Source organism: Lithobates pipiens, unplaced genomic scaffold, assembly GCF_037356315.1.
Source record: "Lithobates pipiens isolate NorthernLeopardFrog02 unplaced genomic scaffold, aLitPip1_a1.2 Scaffold_13, whole genome shotgun sequence".
Lineage (NCBI taxonomy): Eukaryota > Metazoa > Chordata > Amphibia > Anura > Ranidae > Lithobates > Lithobates pipiens.
The window spans coordinates 72,810,401-72,837,146 of record NW_027507718.1 but is presented as its reverse complement, the minus strand read 5'-3'; the positions used below and the strand labels follow the sequence as shown (position 1 = coordinate 72,837,146).

General features: G+C 44.9%; 1 protein-coding gene across 1 annotated transcript; it reads right to left on the bottom strand.

Moving 5' to 3' along the window:
* Positions 1–335: 335 nt before the first annotated feature.
* Positions 336–10,575, bottom strand: LOC143974112 (uncharacterized). Its single transcript, XM_077475195.1, has one exon. It carries the CDS (start codon positions 10,520–10,522, stop codon positions 7,484–7,486), a length of 3,039 nt encoding a protein of 1,012 aa, XP_077331321.1. The 5' UTR covers positions 10,523–10,575; the 3' UTR covers positions 336–7,483.
* Between the last annotated feature and the right edge of the window lie 16,171 nt (positions 10,576–26,746).

Genomic DNA, 26,746 nt, shown 5'->3' with positions numbered 1-26,746 from the left:
ACTTTAAGTTGATTCCCATATATCGGCATGAACTACATATTTTAGCTGTTCCTGAGGAATTCTGCTTTATTTATTATACTAATGGCAGCTGAAGCTGTTGTATATCACATTCCACTAAGTGACTCACAACAGCAGTGCTTACTTCCTCCACAGTGCTACAATTGTAAAATGTGGGTAGTACCCTACTGCTTGTGTAGTCTAAATTGTGTGCAGCATAGCCTGGCTGGCTTCCTTTGTATCCAATAAAGAATGACAGAACACAAACACTTTGGATATAAAGATTTTTTTTTAGTTCACAATCTTTTTTAACAATAAATATTTAATACATAGAAAAATAATTTTAGACAGTGTAAACATTAAATAAAGTGTATCAATATTACAACAACTTAGCATCAAGTTGTATTTAGGATTGTACTAACTAGAGAGCAAAACACAGTTAAAACACCATGAAGTGCACTCACTATTGAAATATATGGGGGTTATTTACTAAAGGCAACTCCACTTTGCACTAAAAGTGCACTTGGAAGTGCAGTCGCTGTAGATCTGAGGGGGACATGCAAGGAAAATAAAAAAAATGCATTTTAGCTTGCACATGATTGGATGATAAAATCAGCAGAGCTTCCCCTCATTTCAGATCTACCCCTTAGATTTAGAGCGACTGCACTTCCAAGTGCACTTTCAGTGCAATTTTAAGTGCACCTTGCACTTGTAGTGAAAAGTGGATTTGCCTTTCGTAAATAACCCCCATAGTGTGCCAACACAAGGGCAATAACTCTTATAGATAGTTATATTCTATCTTCTTAGCGAAGATTATTATTATACCTCTCTATTTACTATCTTAAATAGCATTTAAAAAAAAAATTACATCACAAATACACATTAAAGCATAACTGTTTTATAATGCAAAGGTAATCAAACTAATGACAACTCGCCCCCTTTAAATAACTCAGTAGCTACCATTTATAAAATAGTATAATTAAAACGAATCCAGCACCGCTGTTGTAAATTACATTTAAATGTTCTGTTTTTTTTTTTTCTGGCATAACGAGAAATAGGTTAATAAAGTTTATAAATATGTGTTGAAATTATTTCAGTTTTTTTATAACACCATAGTGTGAATCCAGCTTTATTTGAGCCTGGCATAGGTATTGATTAGAGGCCCACAGAGGTAACTCTTTTTACAGTACATATTTATGTATTTAAAACCTATAAAATATTTACAAAAATAAATAAATAAAATACAAACCTATAGTGATATATTTCTATCCTAGTTATCACAATTTATACAAGCGTGTTTTTTGTGAAAATGTGTATAAGTGACACAACATATTCACATACCAGAGTAATTGAATGCAGAGTACTCCATGCACTCTGTGCGCAAATATAAACAATGGTAAATAATACCTGGCACAAAGCTAAGCATCTTTTCACTAGCCTCTTATAGTAGCAGACATTTTCTGACTCATACAGGTTGACCTAGCAAAGGAATAGATCTGGTTCACTTAGCTTGGTAAATAAAGCTGGCCAGAGAGTTCAGCAGGGACTGCCCATATTTTGATCCATCTATGGCTGGTCCTATTTGAGAGGTGTCCATCTAATGATTGACTCCTCTCAAACCAGACTGCTGGTATATTTTTATTCAACTGGTGCTTGCAGCCAATCAGTTGCTACTGTCTGGCTGAACCAAAAAAACAAAAACATCTGTGGCCAGATTTAATTGTTCACTTCAATCATGTGTAAGCAAATATATGTTTGTATTTTTTTCCTTTGCACACAATTAAGGCATTGCTGTCTGGCATAGATTGTGAATTCCAAAACATTCTGGACAGGTTTAGAAATACTTTGGCAGATAAGGCAGTTTACATACGTTTGCGAACTTTATAGTGTATTTAGGTGGAGTTTGGGTTTAAAATAAACAAATCTCAGAAGCCTCAGTGTCAGGAGAGTATTAATTATTATGTCTTTTTATGCTTTTTGTCTTTTTACGCTACTGCTTCTTTATTTTAGAGCATATATGTATGTATATAGAATATTAAAAATAAAAAACTATTGGCACCATCCCCTTCCCTACTGACACAGTCCACTGGCCTACTGAAACCATCCTCTGCATCCACTGCCCTACTGAAACTGTCCACAACCAACCACTGTCCTACTAACACTGTCCACAACCAGTCACTGCCCTACGGACACCATCCACTACTCTACTGACACTGTCCACAACCAACCACTGTCCTACTAACACTGACCATAACCAGCCACTGCCCTACTGACACTGTCCACAACCATACACTGCCCTACTGTCACTGTCCACAACCATACACTGCCCTACTGTCACTGTCCACAACCATACACTGCCCTACTGTCACTGTCCACAACCAGCCACTGCTCTACTGACACCATCCACTGCCCTACTAACACTGTCCACAAGCATACACTGCCCTACTGTCACTGTCCACAACCAGCCTCTGCCCTACTGTCACTGTCCATAACCAGCCACCGCCCTACTGACACCATCCACTGCCCTACTGACACTGTCCACAACCATCCACTGCCCTACTGACACTCTTTCCACTGCTCTACTGACACCATCCACTTTTAAGGCAGGCTAAGTTTATGTCTTTACAGTGGCATTTGCTTTGGTATGTTTTTCTACGTTTGCCTTACTATTTAGCTGGGCCTTGCTAGTTAATTTCTTTTTTTTTTTAAAGGCACTAAACCCCAGTGATCTCTGATCTTTTCATGTTGTTCAGGGGGATCTCCACCTCTCAAAGGTTGCCTGCCCCTGCTATACACTATACTTGCTTTGATTTGCTCAATATAGTTTAATAATCTGTCATTACTGTGACACAGGCTACATAAATATACCATGACCTATTTGTGGGACATTTCTCACTTGCTTTGTGATTGAATTAAGGGCTCATCTAATGAACTGAAATAACAGGTTAGTTCAATGAACTGCACACATGTAACTAAAAGGTACTTAGGTGCTTTGGTGGCTGTAAAGGTTTTAATTTATCCAGTTCATTGTATACCAAGTAATAGTAATTTACTATTCGGTTCTGCAGTATGTGTTTGGGAGCATATTACTTAATAATAGCTGGGGGTTCATTTATTACTACAGAAAAGCATGTAGCATGAACTTGATGTGAACCAACTCTAAGCCCTTGTACACACGGTCGGAGATTCCAACAACCAAATCCGTCGGATTTTGTCCGAAACTGTTGTATACACACGGTCGGACGAAGTTGTCTGAAAATCCGACGTGATGACGTTATTTAGTTACGACAGGACTATGTTCAGGCTAGTAGCCAATAGCTTTGATGTAGGAATTTGATCTGAGCATGCGTGGCACTTTGTCCGATCGGAATTCTCTACACATGATCGGAGTATGTCCGATCGGAGCATTTTGACGGAAAATATTTCCAGCAAGTTGGAAAAGTTGGTCCGACGGATATTCCGACGGAAACAGTCCGATGCATACCACACACAGTCGGAATATTCGACAAAACGCTCTGATCGGACACATTCTGTCGGAATCTCTGATCGTGTGTACAAGGGCTAATAGAGCAGACATTGCATGGTGCACCTTCATTATTCAGTCCATTTCTAGTCAAGATTGTTTTGAACACAAGACTCCATGGCTAGCCAAAATAATTTCCCTGTACTCAGGACTTTACTCTACCTTCAGGTCCTCAGGTGTAGCGTGAACCCCAGGAACAACAGCGGCCTCCCAACCACTCTAATTGGAGCCCAAAACCAGGGATAGAATATCTCACATAATCAGGCCTGTCACTGTGGGCATTGACATAATGTTCTATGCCCTACAGGGACACAAGGGGCTTCCAGCATGACAAAGTCACAACTCCAAACACACTCTGTGACTAGCAACCTTGTTCTCCATGTTTCACAGGTTGTTGCATCATGAAAATATTCTTAACAGCAATATCCAGACCACAAAGCATTTAAATATGAGGCTCTTTACTGAAAGAAAGTGTTATATCAAATCCAACACAGTGGTCATATTCCCTAGCAAGGTCAATAGAATTGCACTATATCCTATGCTTCACTTTAACCGACAATTGCACGGCAGCGATCTGCAATTTTTATTGTGACTGCAACATTATGGCAGACACATCGGACATTTTTTACACTATTTTGGGACCATTGTCATTTATACAGCGATCAGTGCTATAAAAATGCACTGATTACTGTGTAAATGACACTGGCAGGGAAGGGGTTAAACACTAGGGGGCGTTCAAGGGGTTAAGTGCATCCCAGGGAGTGATTCTGACTGTGGGAAGGGTGGGCTTCAACTCACATGACAGCATTCACTGCTCCCGATGACAGGGAGCAGTGATCTCTGTCATGTCACTAGGCAGAATGGGGAAATGCCTTGTTTACATAGGCATCTCCCCATTCTGCAGCTCTGTGACACAATCTCAGGACACCGATGGACATCGAGTCCGTGACCTGCAGGCACAGTCATGATGTATGCGGTGAGCGTGCACGCCGGCTAGCCCCGCCATTTAAAGGGGACATACACCCGTTTGTCCACCTCTGCCATTGTGCCAACATATATCGGCGTGCAGCAGTCGGCAAGTGGTTAACCTGCACTTTATAAACTTTATGATGTTTGTTTTCAAGCAATTCATAGCTTCTAACTTTCTAACTGATATTGTAAGAAAAAGAGTCATAAAGGTGAGTATCAACCAAAGACGGGATGGGCAGCTTAAGCTGGCACAGTCATGGGAACTGTCATTTGTAATATATAGTCATACAAGAACAACCCAATCCAAGAGGAAATAATATACATATTATAGTAGGGTTATAACTACAGAAAAAACTATGAACTCATTTGCTATAGTACTAATTATAAATAATATCCCCTTAGTATAGGTATTTTAAAGTGCTTTTATGCACAATTCTTAGTCATAAGATGCTCTGGGTACTGTGTACACCATCTGTTTTTGCTCAGTTGATTATGTCAGTGTTAACACTATTACACAAAAATGCATGTACATCCAGGCCTGTATGTGCACAGCATGTGTTGTGGAAATTTTATCAGGATATATTTAATATGTATTGTCATAATGTCTCCCAGTGTTAGTTCTCCCGCAGCCCGCTCTAAAGAGCTGACTGGGGCAGACTGGCACTGGTTGAGATTCGTCTGATAGTGAAAAGCTTCTTGGGGATGTAGAGAAGTGTTTGCAGAGTGGATATATGTCCACCAGCGAAGGGCCCCTGTGCAATGCACAGACAATCGTCTGGCGGGGATGTGTTCACTCTGCAAAGACATTATCAGTTATGAGTGGATGTATGCTCATGTCACCCCTGTGTGCCTGAGCAACACATTTGGTGGGGGGGGGGGGGGGGGGCGTGGCGTGCCCCTGCAGATAATCTCCAACTCGCAGGAATGATAGTATAATCCGGGTATACTATAAATAACAAAGCTGAGGCTCCAGGGACAGTCGAGCTGTGGAGCTGAGGATGTAAGATGGTGGTCATGTCTGTATTACTTTGGATGATACAGGAAACAGGGACATAGTAAGATACACTATACCAAAAGGCTGAAAGGGTGCTTATAGCGAAATCTCGAAGACACATGCTACTGATAATACTGGCCCTATTACATTATTGTACAGTCAATAAAAATCAGTAGCATGAAATTCCATTAGAAATGTTAAAGAATAGACCTCTATCACAGTAAAGTAGTAAATAAATACTAATAGAAGATTTGTATCTAAAACTTTAAAGGCATTATAAACCTTTCTACCTACACCATGGGGGTTATTTACGAAAGGCAAATCTGCTTTGCACTGCAAGTGCACTTGGAAGTGCAGTCGCTCTAAATCTAAGGGGTAGATCTGAAATGAGTGGAAGCTCTGCTGATTTTATCATCCAATTATGTGCAAGCTAAAATGCTGTTTTTTTTAATTTCCTTGCATGTTCCCCTCGGATCTACAGTGACTTTACTTCCAAGTGCACTTGCAGTGCAAAGTGGATTTTCCTTTAGTAAATAACCCCCTATGTGTTTTTCACCTGTACAATTATAATGTAGATTTATTGTGTAATTTCTTGCCCTGTACACACAGCCTACAGTAGAATACATTTTCACATTCCAATGTCAGAAATGTATTTTTGTGTTCAAACATGAGGCATGTGGCATGGCACTGCACTGGGTAATGCATAACCTCTGTTTATAGTCTAAGAACTGACACTTCCTGTAAAGAAGCAACATATCCCACAATCCCTGGGTCTCTCATTCTAGGACTTGTGAAGGTGAGAGCTAAATAGTAATTTAACCCGACAAAAGCCCAAACAGGTAGAGCATCTAACAGAAATTACCATGCTGGAAGGGATGTGGTTTAGTCACATTAGCACTCCCATATTTGTGATAAAACATATATGAAAATGGCAACACATGGTTTGGATGCTGTGGGACCCAGAACAAGAAGTCGCCTGTCCGTTTAGAGAATATGGACAAGCTAATGAATACATGGACATATGGGAATCAATTCGCCTGGACACTACAAACTGCAGCTAGAATATATAAGTCCATCATTACAAAGTAAGGTAAACAAACAACACAGGGAATATTCCTACATTAATGCCTAATTAAAGCAACAAAAACAATTGATAGTGTACAATGCCTTTTAAACATAATCATTATTTTACTGTTAGCTGTAGTTTAAAGAAAACAGTCTGTGAACCCTATAGTGAACCTGTTCTAAGTCAATTCAAGACAAAGAAATAGGTACATTTAACTGGCACCATCCCCTGCTGCACATGCATAACTTACTTTTGCCCCCCCCCCCCTTCTGCTCTATTGGGCCTCCTGAAACAGCAAAATGAAGGCATATGTAAGCTCCAACTTTCAATTTGGATTGTACCCAGGGATAAGGACTGTCACCATGTGGCAGTACTAGGTCTGAGACTGAGTGACTATAGAGGCCTGGGGAGCGTGGCACGTTAAACCTATGTGGGCAAAGCATGGGTTCTCCTTTAAGCAATTTAAAAATGTAAGATGAGAGACACTCATTCTACTGTTTGTTTTCACCTGAGTCAGGCTGAGTGAACAAATAATGAAAATGGTGTTAAAGAATTGACCATCAGCCAATAGTTTCCTATCAGGTCATTCATCAGGCATGTTATTATACTTGTTCTGATTGGTCTTGTTCTATCCTCAAATAAAAAGTGTTGTCGTCAGTGTCTGCGAGACCAGCTAAAATCCTCCCCTGCCCATGGACATAGACTTGCTTGGTCAGCAGATTTGGGTGCTGTACTTCTGAGCACCATCTTATGGCTATGCGTAGCTTAAACTGGCATGCTCAAAGCTTACCTGAGATCGCAGAGAGGTGTGCATTTTGCCTCAGACCTTGTATAAAGAAAATTTCCTTACATTGATGAGTCATTTGGTTTACAATACATGTTACTAGCAGATCCCTTCAAAGACCAGCATCTGTCATGTAGGGTTTAGTTGTTATTAGGTTTTATCCTCTCTGGGATTTGCTGGAAATCTTTTATTAGAGAGGGGAGATGTTCTAGCAGCTGTAGGGCTGAATTCTCTAGAGTGTGAAGGTTTGTCCTGATGTTGGTGTTTTGTCTGTTGCCTGTATTCCCTCTTCGAACCAGATGTTTGAATTGATGGGTCGGTTGTATGTGGAGATCTAGAAAAATGATTTAAGTCTGCACGTTCTAGCTTATGCTGCAATCGTTTTGTTGGTGACATAGCAGGTGATAAGGTGACCTCATTAGACTGGGAAGACTCTTGGTTAAGCCTTTTATTCAAATCATCTTTTTTAGTATTAGATGGGAATCCACTGTTTACTGTTTGCTTGTCGTTTTGTCTTTGGGTTTTGTTGGAAAGTTCTGCATCCTTCCGGGAATGACTTTGAGGTGATGATGAAGTAGAAGATGGGGCATCACTGGAATATGATGATGGTGAAGACTGTTGACTATGCTTGTCAGGTCTTTTTTCTTTTCTGATACTAGAATAAAAATCAGCATTTTCTGAGACATGAAACTGATGTTTTTGGGAAAGATCAGGGCTTCTATTATGATGCCTTGGAGGTGAAGATGAAGTGGATGAGGGGAGATCACTAGACTGTGAGGATTGTGAAGAATGGTAATTTCGTCTTCTATATAACTCCTCTTTACTTGAGCTTAGGTTTATCATCACTATTGAATTGTCCTTATTTCTTTGAGCTTTTGGGGAAATATTTTGATGATGCCTAGTAGGTGATGAGGATGATGCAATTTTCCTGGCATTAGGAGGAGAATGTGAAAGTTTGTGATCAGTTCTGAGTTGCCTTCTCCTTTCTGGTGACTCTGGTTTCCTTGCTCGTTCTGGTGATTCCTGTTTCCTTGCCCTTCCAGGTGATTCAGGTTTCCTTGCTCTTTCGGGTGGCTCCATTTTACTTGCCCTTCCAGGTGATTCAGGTTTCCTTGCTCTTTCGGGTGACTCCATTTTACTTGTCCTCGCAGGTGATTCAGGTTTCCTTGCTCTTTCGGGTGACTCCATTGTACTTGTCCTTGCAGGTGATTCAGGTTTCCTTGCTCTTTTGGGTGACTCCATTTTACTTTCCCTTGCAGTTGATTCAGGTTTCCTTGGTCTTTCGGGTGACTCCATTTTACTTGCCCTTGCAGTTGATTCAGGTTTCCTTGGTCTTTCGGGTGACTCCATTTTACTTGCCCTTGCAGGTGATTCAGGTTTCCTTGCTCTTTCAGGTGACTCCATTTTACTTGCCCCTGCAAGTGATTCAGGTATCCTTGCCCTATCTGATGAATCATTCTTAGTCCTTTCTGGCGATTGCCCCATTTTTGGCTTTTGTGGTGTTTCCATTTTTATTGTGAACCCAGGCAAGCCACCTTGCAAATCAAGTTTTTGAGAAAAATGTTGGGTTGATGCTGAAACATCATTTGTCAATGATTTATGTTGATGCTTATGATGTCGTCCATCATTCTTATATGGTAATGCATCCTTTCCATCAGCACCAGAAGACACTTTTGGATTCTCTTTAACAAGGTTCTGAACACTCTGAACATGATATTCCTGAAACTGCACTCTTTTTCTTTCATTACCAGAAGTTTTTGTTAACACCTCTGAATTGTTATCTGAGTTTGAGGATTGTAGTACAGTGTCCTTTTTTATGTGTAATATGGGTTTCCTACCTTCAGCAAGCAAGGCAGTATCTGTAAGTGTTATGCCCATTGTCTTTTCTTGTGAAGTGTCCTGTATAGCTTGACTTTGTGGTTCTTTAATTGGCTTTTTTACACGAACTGCAGGCTGTCTCTGTAAATTGTCCCTTTGAGAGATATCCTTAGCATTTTGATCTCTTTTAAATAACCTGTCTGTCTCTGTAGCCACTGTTCGTAAAGTGTTCTGTTGAGTTTGTTGAACAGGCATTGATTTTTTTTCTGTACTTTGTTGTTCTCTAGAACTAGATAAACTAGGCACATCATCCTTGTGTGTATCTTTCTGTTGGTGCATTGTAGTTCTTTCTTCTTGAGAAGTGGAAATGGATTGCACAGTGGCAATATTTGAGAGATTCATTTCCTGTGATTTTCTGCTTTGTTGTGTTATAGTCTTAAGTTGGGTTCCTTGAGTTTTGGGTCCAGATTCTTTATTGTTGCTGGTAGCAGAGGTAGAATTCTCTGGAACAGGATAATCTTCCACTGGCAACTCCAGTTGGTGAGTTTTTTGCTGTGCTTTTTCTCTGTTCTGTGCATTGGAAGTTTTTGCCAAATGGTTTTCTTTCTGATTGTTTTGAGAAATGTTTTCATTCTGGTCAGTGGTATTTTTTGCTGTATTGTCATTTTGAGCATTTGATTTGTACTCAATGGTATCTTTTTCAGATGTTATGGTGCTTGTATCCTGATTACCTGTTTCAGTAGTAGTTATATCTTCAGGTTTATGATCTTTAATGATATCCTCAGACCCTTCATTCTGCAGTGATTGCTGTGCAGTTGATGGATTGTCATGGTCTAGTGAAGACACTTCTTCAGGCAGATCATTTCCATTTTGTTTATCATTGTTGTTCTGTGTTAGATCACTTGGCCCAGAGGGAACGTTTTCTGTTATCGTCTCTATATCACTGATGCTTGCTTCGTTAGAAGGTGTTTCATTGTGTATCCTATAGGGTGGTACTGTTTGAGGAATCTGTCCACTAACATTTGGATTAACAAAAGCAGTAGGCAGTGGTCTTTGTGGTTTCCTGGAGAGAATTTTGAATGAGAGAGGCTGCATTCCAGGGTATTTCCTCTCAACCCACAAACAAGAAAGCACCAAAAATATTATGCCTCCAAAGTACACAACTGCTCCAACTCCTAATATAGACAACCCGACTGTCCCATATGGATTTAAGTAGCCTACCGCAATCAAGGCTGCTGACCCCAGGAAGAGAAGACAGGTGATGATGCCAATAGTCCACAGGATTATAGGTGGAGGCTTCCTTGCTCTGGCAAGTCTTCTTGCTGCTGGAGCATTTCCAGGGACCAAACAGGGTCCCGGCTGTCCTCTCATAATCAGGTAATTTTTCTCGCCAGCTCTCTCTTCACTGATATCTACACACTGTGTTCATGTCTTGTCGTATCACCCACAATAAAGCAACACTTTGCCCTTCCCAGCTAAAAGCACTTCACATAGCACAAACAGGAAAAACTTGCTCATCAATTACTACACGGTGACTACATTGCTTTCTTGCTGTACAGTAAACTTTGATCAAGAGTTAACCTGGCAGCATCTTCTTTTGTAGCTATACCAGCTGAACTACTGAATACATCTTCAGATTAAACTGAACCAGGGCTGGACTGGGACAAAAACCCAGACTGGCCCACTTTAATTTTGAGTGCCCCCATCAGCACTCCCCTTATATCAGAGTGTCTCCATCAGCACCCCCTTACTTGAGAGTGATCCCATCAGCACCCCCTTTACATCAGAGTGTCCCCATCAGCACCCCCTTACTTGAGAGTGATCCCATCAGCACCCCCTTTACATCAGAGTGTCCCCATCAGCACCCCCTTATAAAAGAGTGTTCTCATCAGCACCCCCTTTACATCAGTGTCCCTATCAGCGTCCCCTTACAACAGAGTATCCCCATCAGCAGGCCCCTTACATCAGAGTGTCCCCCATCAGCACTTACCTTTATCACAGTGTCCCAAGCAGCATCCCCATTACATCAGAATGTCCCCACCAGCACCCCCCCCCCCTTACATAAGAGTGTCCTCATCAGCACCCCCTTTATATCAGTATCCCTATCAGCGTCCCCTTCATCAGAGTGCCCTCATCAGTGTCCCTGTTACATCATAGTATCCCCCTCAGCACCCCCTTACACAGTGTCCCCATCAGCACCCCCCTTGATCACAATGTCCCCATCAGCACCCCTTTACATCAGTGTGTCCCCATCAGCACCCTCCTTACATCAGTGTCCCCATCTGCGTCCCCTTACATCAGAGTGTCTCCATCAGCACCCCCCTTACATCAGAGTGTCCCCATTAGGACCCCCCTTCATCACAGTGTCCCAATCAGAATCCCCCTTACATTAGAGTGTCCCCATCAGCACCCTCCTTACATCAGAGTGTCCCCATCAGCACCCCACTTACATCAGAGTGTCCCCATCAGCACCCCCCTTACATCAGAGTGTCCCCATCAGCAACCCCCTTACATCAGAGTGTCCCGATCAGCACCCCCCTTCATCACAGTGTCCCTATCAGCACCCCCTTCATCTCAGTGTCTCCATCAGCATACATAAGCCGCCTTGCGTGGCAAAAGCGTTCCCTTTTCTATCTTATCATGACAACATTGTCCTTGAAGACTGGGAGGGTCTAGAGTGCATTTGTTTTTCTGAAAAAAAAAAAAAAAGCTTGCTGTGAGGTACCCATTTGGGAATTCCCCTGCCTTTGCTGCATTGCCGGACCTATGGTATAAGCACTGCAGTATGTCAGCTACTCCTCTTGGCTGTAGTTCCCCTGGTTGCTAAGCTTCTAAGGTTTCCTCAGTGGTGCTTAGACAGGTTTTTTGGGGGCTACCTGGATGTCAATACTTCCAATGGGCATCTACTGCCGCTTGCTGTTCTCCACGGGGGATGTGCAAGCTCCATTGCTGCAGAGTGTGCCATGGTTCCCGTGTCGGGAACAGTTTAAGGCCCTGACCTATCTTGGGTGGGTACAGAAGGTCAGGATGGAGTCTATTAGCACTGCGGTAGCACCCCTTCATCATGTGGACCTTCTGATTTCTATCGACATCATGAATGCTTGTTTACGCATTCTATTATGTGCCCGACTCCAGCACTTCTTCTGTTCTGCTGTTGGTGTGGCGCATGATCAGCTCCTCGGGTATTTGCGAGGTGTTGGCCCTGGATCGTGTGTGGTTGCATCTGTCGGGGTTTGTGATCCTGGCTGCTTGTTCAGTCTTCTTCTACCACTCCTCGGTTACCCCAAGGGGCAATGTAGTTTCTATACAGACCTTGACTCATTTCAGTAGGCATCTATACTTTCTTTGGGTTTTTCCCCCTGGGACACTCATGAGGTAGTTTTCTTGGTGTCCTGGTTCAGCTGGACGGTACCAAGGTTTCTGGTAAGGTCATGGGTTGCTCTGGCAGCTCTGATGACCCATGGGGCCAGTGATGTTTTCCCTATGCCTTTCCTCCTCTCTAGCTTCAGTTGTGGCTTTACGCAGGATCACGGCTGCGGGGGTTCCGGTCATTCTATTATACCCGGATGGGTCCAGTCAGTCTGGGTACGCTGACCGGGTGCGCCTGGTCGCTGGCATTCCTTGTCAACTGCCTCTCAGGAAGGATCTATGGTCTCAGGGCCATTTTCTATCCTGCCTTAGAGTCACTGGTTTTAACGGCCTGACTGTGTTGAGCCAGGTGCGGCAGTTCTGGCACTGTTGATGTCCATCTTTTAGGAGGTTTTAACCTTTGGGTGTGGAGAGCGCATATATTCTGGTTTGAATCACCGGGCATTCATCCTTGTTCTTTCTAGGTGGCTCCAATTCCGACCCCCATTTACAGGGGTTTAGCAGGAATGCGCATCAAGTACCGTCGAGGGCCAGATGTCAGACTGGGTGGTTGTCTTCAGCATCCCCTGGTCTCACGCTCCCTGGTGCGTAAGTTTTATTCAAGGGGTTAGACGTCTGTTTCCACTGGTGCAGTCTTTTTCTACCGCCGTGGAATCTGAATAAATTTGGTGTTTTCGGAGGTGCCGCGCTCTCTCTCTCAAAATATCGGGAGATTCCACTGCTTACTCTGTCTTAGAAGGTGGTCTTTGGTGGCTTTCACCTCTGCTCACAGAGTGTCGAAAAGGTTGGCGCTATCTTCTCGTTCACCTTACCCAGGTTTAGGTGGTGCTTTGCCCTTTTCTATAATTCCGTCCCTGGGTTTCCATTTGAACAAGGACATTGTGTTTCCTTATTTGTGTCCCTGGAAACACATCCCAAGGAATTTGCCTTATCTGCCCGGGATGTGGTTTGGGGGATTCAGTTGTATTTGTCAGTCACTGAGTCTTTTGGAGGTCAGGCTCTCTGTACTTTTGGACAGGCCAAGAAAGGGGCTGTTTGCTTCTTTTGTGACCTTCTTCTGGACGGATCAGACAGGTGATGACTCTGGGCTATTCTGTCAGGAATCTGATTCCTGCTTTCCCTGTTACGACACATTCTTCTCGGGCGCCTAGTGGGTTTTGAGCCTTCTGTCTTCAGGTGTTTGTGGCGCATTTTTCACAAGTTCCACAAAGTGGATGGCTTGGCATCTGCGGGTCCCTTTTTGGCCCCAAGCTTTTTGCAGGTTGCTGTAAGAGGGTCTAATCCCTCTTGAAGGGGTATCGTTCAGGTTGGGTTCCAGCTTGTCCTGTGTGAAGCTCTTGCTACCTGGTTGGCTTTTGTGTTAGCCTTGGGATTTTTCGCTGTCCCACTCCTCATGTTCAGCACTGCTTTGGGACGTCCCTATTGTTCTGAATAAAGAAGGTTGTGTCTGCCAATGAACGAATGAGAAAATAGGATTTTTTACTTACCGTAAAATCTGTTTCTCTGAGTTCATTGACAGACACAGCACCCACCCCTCTATGGAGTTTTTTGATACTTATATTACTACTTGTTACTAAACTGAATACCTAGAGCAGGGAGTGGGTTATATACTGACGGAGGACAACCCATGGGCGTAGCCAGGGGTTGTTTTTTTGTTCTGCCTAGTCCTACTCCTGCCGAGATGATATAACCCTACCGTTCTAAATAAAGAAGGCTGTGTCTGTCAATGAACTCAGAGAAACTGATTTTACGGTAAGTAAAAAATCCTATTATTCCCTAGGCTGGGGCACCAAGATCTGCACTAACAGAGGCCATATCTTCACGTATTAGAGGAGGGTGAGGGAAGTAGGTGAGGGAAGGAGGCTCTGAGTAATTGATGGGTCAAAGGATCACAGGGATGCCAAGGGCCCCTGTGGCCTCACAACTCTTTAGGTACCATGTGTCACATGATTGCAGGCTGCAGTAGGTGACATCCTCATCCTCAGTATTCTGTATGAGGAGTCCCCTCTAATCCTCTCCTTATACAGTGCCTTGAAAAATAATTCTTACCCCTTGAAATGTTCCTCATTTTGTCATGTTACAACCAAAATGTAAATGTATTGTACTAGGATTTTATGTGATAGATCAACACAAAGTGGCATATAATTGTGAAGTGGAAGGAAAATGAGAAACGGTTTTTAACCACTTAAGGACCGACCCTCTTTCTGAGATTTGTTGTTTGCAAGTTAAAAACATTTTTATTTGCTAGTAAATTACGTATAACCCCCAAAACATTATACATTTTTTTCTAAAACACTAGAGAATAAAATGGAGGGTGTTGCAATACGTTCTGTCACACTGTATTTGCGCAGCAGTCTTACAAGCGCACTTTATTTGGAAAAAATACACTTTTTTGAATAAAAAAAATAAGACAAGTTAGTTCAATTTTTTTATATTGTGAAAGATAATGTTATGCTGAGTAAATTGATACCCAACATGTCACTCTTCAAAATTGTGCCCGCTCTTGGAATGGCGACAAACTTTTACACTTAAAAATCTCCATAGGTGACCTTTAAAAAATTCGACAGGTTGCATGTTTTGAGTTACAGAGGAGGTCTAGGGCTAGAATTATTGCTCTCGCTCTATCGATCACGGCGATATCTTGCGCTTGTGGTTTGAACACCGTTTTCATATGCGGGCGCTACTCACCTATGCATTCGCTTCTGCACGTGAGCTCGGTAGGACAGGGCGCGTTTAAAAAATAATAATTTTATTATTTATTTTACCATTTATTTTTTATTTTTACAAATAAAAAAAAAATGGTGTCACTTTTATTCCTATTACAAGAAATGTAAACATCCCTTGTAATAGAAAAAAAAGCATGGCAGGACCGCCTAAATATTAGATCTGGGGTCAAAAAGACTACACTAAAATGCAATATAAAAATAAAAAATAAAATAACAATTTTGTCATTTGAAATTTTTTATTTTTTTTTTAAATGTCCTTTTTAGAGCTATGGGCAGAAATGACTTTTTGAGGTCGCTTCCGCCCTGCAATGGTATGGAGATGGGTGGGGGGGGGCCATCTTCCCCTCACTCATTTCCATACCACACACGGAAGAGGACCCGATTGCCTCTGTGGCAGGAGGGGAGCCCCTCTGTCACTACTGTTAAAAGTGATCTTGCGGCGAAACCGGACCGCCCACTGAAGAAGAGGATACCTGGGTTATTGCAGCTAGCTGCTGCCGTAACAAAGATATCCCTATTCAAACGGCCGACGGTCTGGAACTGGTTACATTTTTCTAGAAATAAATCTGTGAAAAGTGTGGCGTGCATTCAGCCCTTTGTAGTAGCACTTTGTAGTAGCACTTTGTAGTATCACCTTTCCCTGCAATTACAGCTGCTCTTTTTGGGTATGTCTCTACCACATCTAGAGAGTGACATTTTTGCCCATTCTTCTTCGCAAAATAGCTCAAGCTCTGTCAGATTGGATGGTCAGTGTCTGTGAACAGCAATTTTCAAGTCTTGCCACAGATTCTCAATTGGGTTTAGGTCTGGACTTTGACTGGGCCATTCTAACACATGAATATGCTTGCTTTGATCTAAACCATTCCATTGTAGCTCTGGCTATATGTTTAGGGTTGTTGTCCTGCTGGAAGGTGAACCTCTGCCCCAGTCTCAAGACTTATGCAGACTCTAACAGGTTTTCTTCTAAGATTACCCTGTATTTTGCTCCAATTATCTTCCAATCAACTCTGACCAGCTTCCCTGTCCATACTGAAGAAAAATATCCCCACAACATGATGCTGCCACCACCATATTTCACGGTGGGGATGATGTGTTCAGCGTGATGTGCAGTGTTAGACACACATAGGGGCTGATTTACAAACGGTTTGAGCCATGAGTTGCGTCGCACGCCGATGCGCAACGGCTATTTTCATATTCACAAAGTATTTGCGCCTGTAACACAGCACAATTCCCCATTTACTAATATCATGTCGGCGCACGGGAGGCGGCGATCGGTGCACCGCTATAGACATGGCGCACGCATTATTCAACTCAGAATTAAAAGAAGGATGGAAGTGCCAATATTATGGAGGTGCTGTGGGTGATGTGAGGAAGTATAGTTATAACTGTCCAAGTAACAAATATGCCTAAAATAGAATGGAAAAGTAACTTTCTCTGAACAAGCCTGCTGCGCCTGCAAATACACTTGGAACTGCCCGAGGTCAATTTATGCCCTACGCATGCGCAAGCGGCATTTGCGCACGTTCAAGTGCTTTGGCTCACTGCGCCGGCAAAAAGTAAATGTCTAGCCACGTAGATGCATTTGTATAAGTTGAACGGGCGCACCTCTCAACTTGCCTTTTTTATTTTTAATGCTGTTTCACGTTTTTTTTAAGGCTATTAGCACACAGGTCATATTAGCATTAAGAAAAAAAAGAAATTAAGAAAACAAAATGCGTGGGGGTCCCCTGAAATTCCATACCAGGCCCTTCAGGTCTGGTATGAATATTAACCACTTGCCGCCCGCCCTATAGGCAATTGACGGCTGCAAAGTGGTTTCATAATCCTGACCGGACGTCATATGACGTGATCAGGATTATGAGCCGCTGCGTGCCCCCGGGGGCGTGCATCGCGGCGATCGTTGTTGTAGGGTGTCAGTCTGACACCCGGCAACTATGATCTCGGTAAAGAGTCTCCGACGGAGACTCTTTACCACGTGATCAGCCGTGTCCAATCACGGCTGATCACAGTGTAAATGGGAAGAGCCGGTGATCGGCTTTCCCTCACTCGCGTCTGTCAGACGCGAGTAGAGGAGAGCCGATCGGCTGCTCCTCTGACAGGGGAGGTCTGTGCTGATCGATTATCAGCACAGCCCCCCCCGAGGATGCCCACACTGGACCACCAGGGACGCCACCAGACCACCAGGGAAAAGGTAATCCTCCCTAGACCACCATGGATGCCAGTCAGCACAATGGATGCCAATCAGTGCCCATAATGGATGCCAATCAGTGCCCACAATGGGCATCACTGATTGGCATGCATTATTGTTTGGCACTGATTGGCATCCATTACTATAGTATAACACCAATGCCGCCTATGAGTGCCCACCTGTGCCGCCTATGAGTGCCCACCTGTGCCGCCTATCAGTGCCCACCTGTGCCGCCTATCAGTGCCCACCTGTGCCGCCTATCAGTGCCCACCCATGCCCATCTGTGCCGCCTATCCATGCCCATCTGTGCCGCCTATCCATGCCCATCTGTGCCGCCCATCCATGCAAATCCGTGCCAGCTATCAGTGCCAATTTGTGCCACCTATCAGTGTCCGTCCGTGTCACCCATCCGTGTCGCCCATCCGTGTCGCCCATCCGTGTCGCCCATCAGTGCCGCCTATCAGTGCCACATATCAGTGTCCATCAATGCCACCTCATCAGTGCCACTTCATTGGTGCCACATTGGTGCCCATCAGTGCCACCTTATCAGTGCCCATCAGTGAAGGAGAAAACGTACTTATTTACAAAGTTTTGAAACTGAAACAAAAATAAACATTTTTTTTTTCAAAATTTTCGGTATTTTTTTATTTGTAGCGCAAAAAATAAAAACCGTAGAGGTGATCAAATACCACCAAAAGAAAGCTCTATTTGTGGGAAAAAAATGATAAAAATTTCATTTGGGTACAGTGTAGCATGACCGCGCAATTGTCATTCAAAGTGCGACAGCGCTGAAAGCTCAAAATTGGTCTGGGCAGGAAGGTGTTTAAGTGCCCTGTATTGAAGTGGTTAAGGATCTGGTATGGATTTTGAGGGCGACCCCCCACGCCATTTTTTTTTTTTGGCGTGGGGGGTCGCCCTCAAAATACATACCAGACCCTTATCCAAGCACGCAACCTGGCAGGCCACAGGAAAAGAGGTGGGGACGAGAGAGCGCCCCCCCCTCCTGAACCGTACCGGAACACATACCCTCAACATTGGGAGGGTGCTTTGGGGTACCCCCCAAAGTACCTTGTCCCCATGTTGATGAGGACAAGGGCCTCATCCTCACAACCCTGGCCGGTGGTTGTGGGGGTCTTCGGGCAGGGGGCTTATCGGAATCTGGAAGCCCCCTTTAACAAGGGGACCCCCAGATCCCGGCCTCCCTCCCTGTGTGAAATGGTAAGGGGGTACAAAATTGAGAAAAGTGTTAAAAATGACAAGAGACAGTTTTTGACAATTCCTTTATTAAAGTCTTCTTCTTTCCATCTTCTTCAGGTCTTCTTCCTTCTTCTTTCCTTCATCCTTCAGTTTCTTCCTCCATCTTCTTCTTCCTCCGATCCTCTGCTTCTTGCTCCGGTGTTCTCGTCCGGCATCTTCCTCCACGGCATCTCTTCTTCCTTGCTTCGTTCTCGGGCCGCTCCGCGCAATGGGAGGCTCCCGCTGAATGACGCTTCTCTTCTTCTGACAGTTCTTATATAACGGAGGGCGGGCCACCCGGTGACCCCGCCCCCTCTGGCGCACGGTTCTGTTATATAAGTGTCAGAAGAAGAGAAGCGTCACACAGCGGGAGCCTCCCATTGTGTGGAGCCCCTGTTGCCCCTGTGTGAATGGACTGTTAATGATACGGTGTGCGATATTATCAATGGCATATCATTATTGCGTGCGCCGGCATATTATCTGTTGCGCTTATGCATGCGCCGGTTCACACGCTCAATTACTAATTTATCTGGTGCACAAATTAAGGTATGAACCGACGCAGCGCATTAATCTTAGTAAATTACCCCATAGTGTTTTGCTTTTTGGCCAAAAAGTTAAATTTTGGTCTCATCTGACCAGAGCACCTTCTTCCACGTTTGCTGTGTCTCCCCCATTTGGCTTCTCGCAAACTGCAAATGGGACTTCTTATGGCTTTCTTTTTGCCACTCTTCCATGAAGGCCAGATCTGTGGAGTGCATGACTAATAATTGTCCTGTGGACAGATTCTCTCACCTGAGTTATGGATCTCTGCAGCTCCTCCAGAGTTACCATGGGCCTCCTGACTGCTTCTCTGATTAATACTCTCCTTGCTCAGCCTGTCAGTTTAGGTCAGTGATGGCGAACCTTGGCACCCCAGATGTTTTGGAACTACATTTCCCATGATGCTCTGGCACTCTGCAGTGCAGTGGAGCATCATAGGAAATGTAGTTCCAAAACATATGGGGTGCCGAGGTTTGCCATCACTGCTTTAGGTGGACGGCCATGTCTTGGTAGGTTTGCAGTTGGGTTATACTTTTTCCATTTTCAGATGATGGATTGCAGTGGCGGCCCGTGCACTGTGGGCGTATGGGCGCCGCCCCCCCATCCATGCCCATGGATGGAGACATCCAGGAGACACGACGCATGGATTCCTATGGCGGGGTGGTACATTTTGAAGCACCTGATTAAAGCCAGAGGCTCTAATAGACTTCAAAATAGGGTGGGTTTGGGGCGCAGAGAGATAAAATCAATGTAAGTGAATGAAAGCCATCTTAATGCACACTACTGAAGTCGCTCCGCCTTCAGAAAAGGTTCCTGTACTACTTCAATCCGACTTCTAGGCAACTTGTACCCATTGATTTCAATGGAAGTCGCCTCAAAGTCAGATCCCCTGTCTTAACTGAAGCAACTTTCCAGGAAGTAAAAATAATTCTCTAGGCAAACCCCTCCCTCCCACAGAGCTGATTATTATGTGATTATTAAAAAATTTTATTTTTTTTTGCACAAAGTTGTCACTAAATGATATATTGCTCACACATGCTATGGGCATAAGTGAAATTACACCCCAAAATAAATTCTGCTGCTTCTCCCGAGTACGGGGATACCACATGTGGGGGACTTTTTGGGAGCCTAGCCACGTACGGGACCCCGAAAACCAAGTACTGCCTTCCAGATTTAAATATAAAACGCTACCAAAAAAAACTGTCAGCGATCGCAGGGATCAGGCCTGACTCTGCGAACGCTGCAGTTATGTGTTTAGTGTTTTGTAAGTGACAGTGATCGATCGATACTGCACTTGGGTGGGCTGGGCGGAGGGGCAAAACGCAGGTGCCAGCAGGTATCTGGGCTGATCCCACTAACAATGCGTTTTTTTGGAACCCTAAACTGCTGGGGACACTAGTATAGATCTGATCAGATCAGATATTGATCTGTTCAGATTCTCTACCACTACCGGCGTTTTATGCTTTGCGCGTGGGTGTTAGCGGTACTGGCACTAACCTAGCGCTGCCTGGGGCGACGCAGACCCTGACCCTAAAACCTAATTGATATCACCTGCCGGGTGATTAGGGGCTTAAACCTTTATTGGGTAATAAATGGTGGGTGCCCTGATGCTATAAAAAGCAAACTAACTAACCAGAGTCACCCGTAACACTTATACGGTGATCACTGGTGAAAGGCTTAACTAGGGGCAATCAGGGGGTTAAAATCTTTATTAGGTAGTATATGGGGGTCCCTGGCGCTATATAAAAACCTGACGGGGAACCTAAATAACTAACTGGCTAACCAGCGTCACCAGTGGCACTTATACGGTGATCGCTGGTGAAAGGGTTAACTAGGGACAATCAGGGGGTTAAAACCATTATTGGGTAGTATATGGGGGTACCTAGCACTTTAAAAACCTGGCGGTGAACCTAAAAAAATAACTAGCTACCTAGCGGCACTAGTGACACTAATGCAGCGATCAGAAAAATTATCGCTTAGTGACACTGGCAAAAGGGGGTGAAAGGGTTAACTAGGGGCAATCAGGGGGTTAAAACCGTTATTGGGTAGTATATGGGGGTACCTAGTGCTTTAAAAACCTGGCGGTGAACCTAAAAAAATAACTAGCTACTTAGCGGCACCAGTGACACTAATGCAGCGATCAGAAAAACGATCGCTTAGTGACACTGGCAAAAGGGGGTGAAAGGGTTAACTAGGGGCAATCAGGGGGTTAAAACCATTATTGGGTAGTATATTGGGGTACCTAGCGCTATAAAAACCTGGCGGTGAACCTAAAAAAATAACTAGCTACTTAGCGGCACCAGTGACACTAATGCAGCGATCAGAAAAACGATTGCTTAGTGACACTGGCAAAAGGGGGTGAAAGGGTTAACTCTAGGGGCAATCAGGGGGTTAAACTTTATTGGGGGGGTAGGGGGCTACCCTGGACCTAACACTAACTGCCCTGACAGTTTTTACTGTCACAACTGACACTAAATGCAGTGATCAGTAAATAAATGATCACTGCAATCAGTGACACTGTGACTGGGAGGGGGGGGGGGGGTTGATCGGGGGGGATTTGTGTGCCTATGTGTACCTACATGTCAGTGTAGTGTTGGTGCTCACTTACTTTCTCTGTTCTCCTCGCAGTCCGGTCAAAAAGACCGCCCCGAGGAGAATGACATCACTTCCTCCCTGCCTGTGTTTACTATACACAGCGGGGGAAGCTTCTCATTCACCAGGAGCGATCGAGAGGGGATGGCCAGAAACCAACGGCCATCCCCTCATCCCGGATCGCTCCTGAAGCGAAACACACCGCTGCATCCAGCGGAAGGGGGTCCGATCGGACCCCCCACCCGCTGGAAGGGGAGCACGTACATGTACGTACTTGTGCCTGTCGGTGCCATTGCGCAGACGTACATTGCCATGCAGCGGTCCTTAAGTGGTTAAAAGGACCTTTGTGGACCTAGTAGCTAGTGATTTGCAGACTGTCCCTGCTCCAAACACCAAACTGTCCCTCAGTCCTCACACTGATAAAAGACAGCTGCAGAATCAGGCAGTAATCAGCTCAGCAGTCAAGTATAATATGCTTTCTATATTTGAAAGAAAGTATATTATACGTGTACAACCCTATATACTGTACACCTATACCAGTCCTTAAAAGGACCTTTGTGAACCTAGTAGCTAGGGATTTGCAGACTGTCCCTGCTCCAAACACCAAACTGTCCCTCAGTCGCTACACTGATAAAAGACAGCTGCAGAATCGGTCAGCAAGCACTCAGCAGCACAGCAGTCAGCAGTGCACCATAATATACTTGAAAGAAAGTATATTCTAAGTGTATTACAACCCTATATACTGTACACCATATATATACCAGTCCTTAAAAGAACCTTTGTGGACCTAATAGTAATAGCTAGTGATTAAACTGACTGTCCCTGCTCCACACAGCGTCCTGTCCCTACACTGACAAAAGACAGCTGCAGAATCAGTCAGCAGTGCATTCAGCAGCACAGCAGTGCACCAGAATATACTTTGTATCTTTGAAAGAAAGTATATTCTAAGTGTATTACAACCCTATATACTGTACACCAATAGCAGTCCTTAAAAGGACTTTTGGGGACCTAATAGTAATAGCTAGTGATTAAACTGACTGTCCCTGCTCCACACAGCGTCCTGTCCCTACACTGACATAAGACAGAATGTAAAATGGCCGCCAGATCAGGTCTATTTATAAGATAGGGTGTATGTCCAATTGTCCATGTGCTGAAATGTCTCAATTGGCTGTCCTGTACCCCATGATGGATGTGTCATCATGGGTCAAAGTTCTTCACAATGTAAACGCATATGTCCGCCGCACAAACAGCGGCAGAAGTTCGCCGGTTTGGCGAATCGCGAACGAGCAAAATTCGCCGCGAACCGACCACTGGCCGAACCGCAAGGCGATCTCTAGTGAACAGCCTTCCCAGAAGAGTTGAAGCTGTTATAGCTGCAAAGGGTGGGCTAACGCAATATTGAACCCTATGGATTAAGACTGGGATGTCATTAAAGTTTATGTGCGTGTAAAGGCAGGTTTCCCACTACTTTTGGTAATATAGTGTATATTATGGTCCTTGTACTACTGGCCAATTGTACTATTGCAAAAAACATACTTGAAAAAAGGAAATGTTCCCGCTGCTTCCTAGGACTGATAAGCTGCAATGCATTACTTTGCTCTTGGGTTTAGATACCCTTTAAAGTGGTTGTAATCCCTTTTTCACAACATTTTCCTACAGGTAAGCCTATAATAAGGTTTACCTGTAGGTACCGTGAATATCTCCTAAACTTGCACAGTTTAGGAGATATTCACAGTATCCACATGTGCTGACGTCATCGGCAGATGTGCGCTGAAAAAATGTCTCGCTCGTGACGTTTCTTTAGCTGCTGTGCTGTGACTGGCGGTTCCCATGCACATGCGCGGGAGTGACTTCATCGCAGCTCCAGCCAATCACAGTGGCAGAGCCTGTGAACTTAGAAATAACTTTGGGAGACATGTCGTCGGTCACAGTGGTGTGCTGGGACTGCTGCAACAGCTTTGTTCTGAGGTAAGTATTTCATAATGAGCTTGTATGCGATGCATACAAGCTCATTATGCCTTTGTCTTGCAGGTTTTTGTTCTTTTTTTTCCATCTGGGTTTACAACCACTTTAAAAGACCCTGTATTTTCAAATATGACATCCTATGCGAGGGAATGTCTTTTGACCTAATGTCTTTTGACCTCTGTTGAAGAAGGCAACAGGTATTTCACCTTGGGTGCCATCTAGACATGTGCCCATAGTTCTGAAGCCTAATTATAGATGTGAGTGCTTTTATTGTTAAGCTTGGTTGCATGTCATTTGTAATGTAGCTTCCTAATGAATAAATACATAGAAACGTAAGTTATCATAAATAATTATTGATACTAATGAGTCAATGTCATTCTCTTGGCACACTACTTGGATGATACAAAAAAAATTGAGATTTCCCCATGGCATGTTGTGACATCCTCATTGTATAAACATGTGTCAGCAGTGTAGCAACTGTCTGGTTTTGATTAACATTTCTTATGATACAATTGGGAGTAACACATTGAAAAACAAATACTTGTGGGTACATGTTTATCTAGGTTACCTTTACACATTTGAATTACATTTTAGTTGTTGAATGTGCTGTGCATGTATCTTTCACAATTAATTGCCAACAAGCAATGAGTCTTTTATTTGCTTTATACCTTTTTATCATAGAAGTGGGTTTCGAATGTGGCCATATGCTGTCAAAAACTATTTCTGATCTCCAGAAGGCAGAGGGCAGAGATCTGATGACACTGTCCAGCACAGAGCTGAGTGTAATCTGGGACTTGGGTGAAGAGAATGGACACCCCCCTCCACACAGTCTCATAGGAAACCATGCACAGCTGAGGCTGACAATCCCCTGCTGCGTTCTGGTGGGGGGAAGTTCTACCCCCCAGAATTGTCTGGTGCCACCATAGACTGTCAGAAGTGACCCATGCAGATATTAGACAAAAATCGCAATAGGTGCTTTGTACTGAGGCAAGTACACACTATAGAAGGATTATTTTTGTTCATTTTTCATTTCAGAGCTTTACAGCCACTTAAAGTCACTTCCCTTGAAGAGATTCTGTCACTTTAATAACACTGAAAGCTGCTGACACTAATGCCGTGTACACACTATCAAACAATCGGGTGGAAAAGTCCGGCAAACTCAAGTCCGCCGGACAATCCCCCCGTGTGTAGCCCCCGGCGGACTTTTTTGACCCGAAAGTATGGCGGACTTAGAAAGTAGTTTTGCACTCCAATCTTTCCGCTGGACTTGCATTTCGGCGGACAATCCGGCCGTGCGTATGCCAGTCCGCCGTACTTTTGAAATGAGCGGACTTTTCCCGCCCGGAGAAAAGTCCGCTCATTTTGAGCACATCTCCAGGTAGGCGGGGCCCGCGAAGGATGCATCGCTGGCCCCGTCACCTGGTATGGACTTAAAGGGGAACCCCAACGCCGAAAAAAATCGGCGTGGGGGTCACCCCCAGTCCACATCAGACCCTTGTCCGAGCACGCTTCCTGGCCGGCCAGGAAAGGGGGGGACGAGCGAGCGCCCCCCCCCTCCTGAGCCGTACCAGGCTGCGTGCCCTCAACATGGAGGGTGCCTTGGGGAAGGGGGGGCCCGCGCAGCCCCCCCACCCCAAAGCACCTTGTCCCCATGTTGATGAGGACAAGGGCCTCTTCCCGACAACCCTGGCCGTTGGTTGTCGGGGTCTGCAGGCGGGGGGGCTCATCGGAATCGGGAGCCCCCTTTAATAAGGGGGCCCCCGGATACCGGCCCCCCACCCTATGTGAATGAGTATGGGGTACAATGTACCCCTACCCATTCACCTGTAAAATAAAGTAAAAAAAAACAGAACACACAAGATAAAATAGTTTATTGCACAGCTCCGGGGGTCTTCCATCTTCGGGGGTCTTCTCGCCGGACTCCTCCGCTATATTCTGATAGCTCTTTTACTAGCGGAGGAGCCCGGCTTTCTTCCTTGCCGCCGCCCTCTTCTTCCAACTTCGGGGGTCTTGTCCCCCTCTTCAGTTCTTCTGCCGGGCCAACGCGCCTTCTTCTAGCTCTTTTACAGGCGGTGGCCCGGTCTTCTGTCGCCGCTGTCGTCGCCGCCTTCTGTTCTTCTCTTCAGATGTTGCCTTGTCGCATCCTCCGCTCACAATGGCACGGACGCGACGTGCAGCAACTTATATAGGGACATCGCCGGATGATGTCCCCGCCTATTATGATGTCACAGTCCCAGCATCCTCTGTGGGCGGGGACATCATCCGGCGATGTCCCTATATAAGTCGCCGCACGTCGCGTCCGTGCCATTGTGAGCGGAGGATGCGACGAGGCAACATCTGAAGAGAAGAAGAGAAGAACAGAAGGCGGCGACGACAGCGGCGACAGAAGACCGGGCCACCGCCTGTAAAAGAGCTAGAAGAAGGCGCGTTGGCCCGGCAGAAGAACCGAAGAGGGGGACAAGACCCCCGAAGTCGGAAGAAGAGGGCGGCGGTGAGGAAGAAAGCCGGGCTCCTCCGCTAGTAAAAGAGCTAGCAGAATATAGCGGAGGAGTCCGGCGAGAAGACCCCCGAAGATGGAAGACCCCCGGAGCTGTGGAATAAACAATTTTATCTTGTGTGTTGTGTTTTTTTTTACTTTATTTTACAGGTGAATGGGTAGGGGTACACTGTACCCCATACTCATTCACATAGGGTGGGGGGCCGGTATCCGGGGGCCCCCTTATTAAAGGGGGCTCCCGGATTCCGATGAGCCCCCCCGCCTGCAGACCCCGACAACCAATGGCCAGGGTTGTCGGGAAGAGGCCCTTGTCCTCATCAACGTGGGGACAAGGTGCTTTGGGGTGGGGGGGCTGCGCGGCCCCCCCTTCCCCAAGGCACCCCCCATGTTGAGGGCACGCAGCCTGGTACGGCTCAGGAGGGGGGGTCGCTCGCTCGTCCCCCCCTTTCCTGGCCGGCCGGGAAGCGTGCTCGGACAACCCC

Coding starts and splice junctions, on each gene's coding strand:
- LOC143974112 (XM_077475195.1), bottom strand. CDS start 10,522: ATGAGAGGACAGCCGGGACCCTGTTTGGTCCCTGGAAATGCTCCAGCA.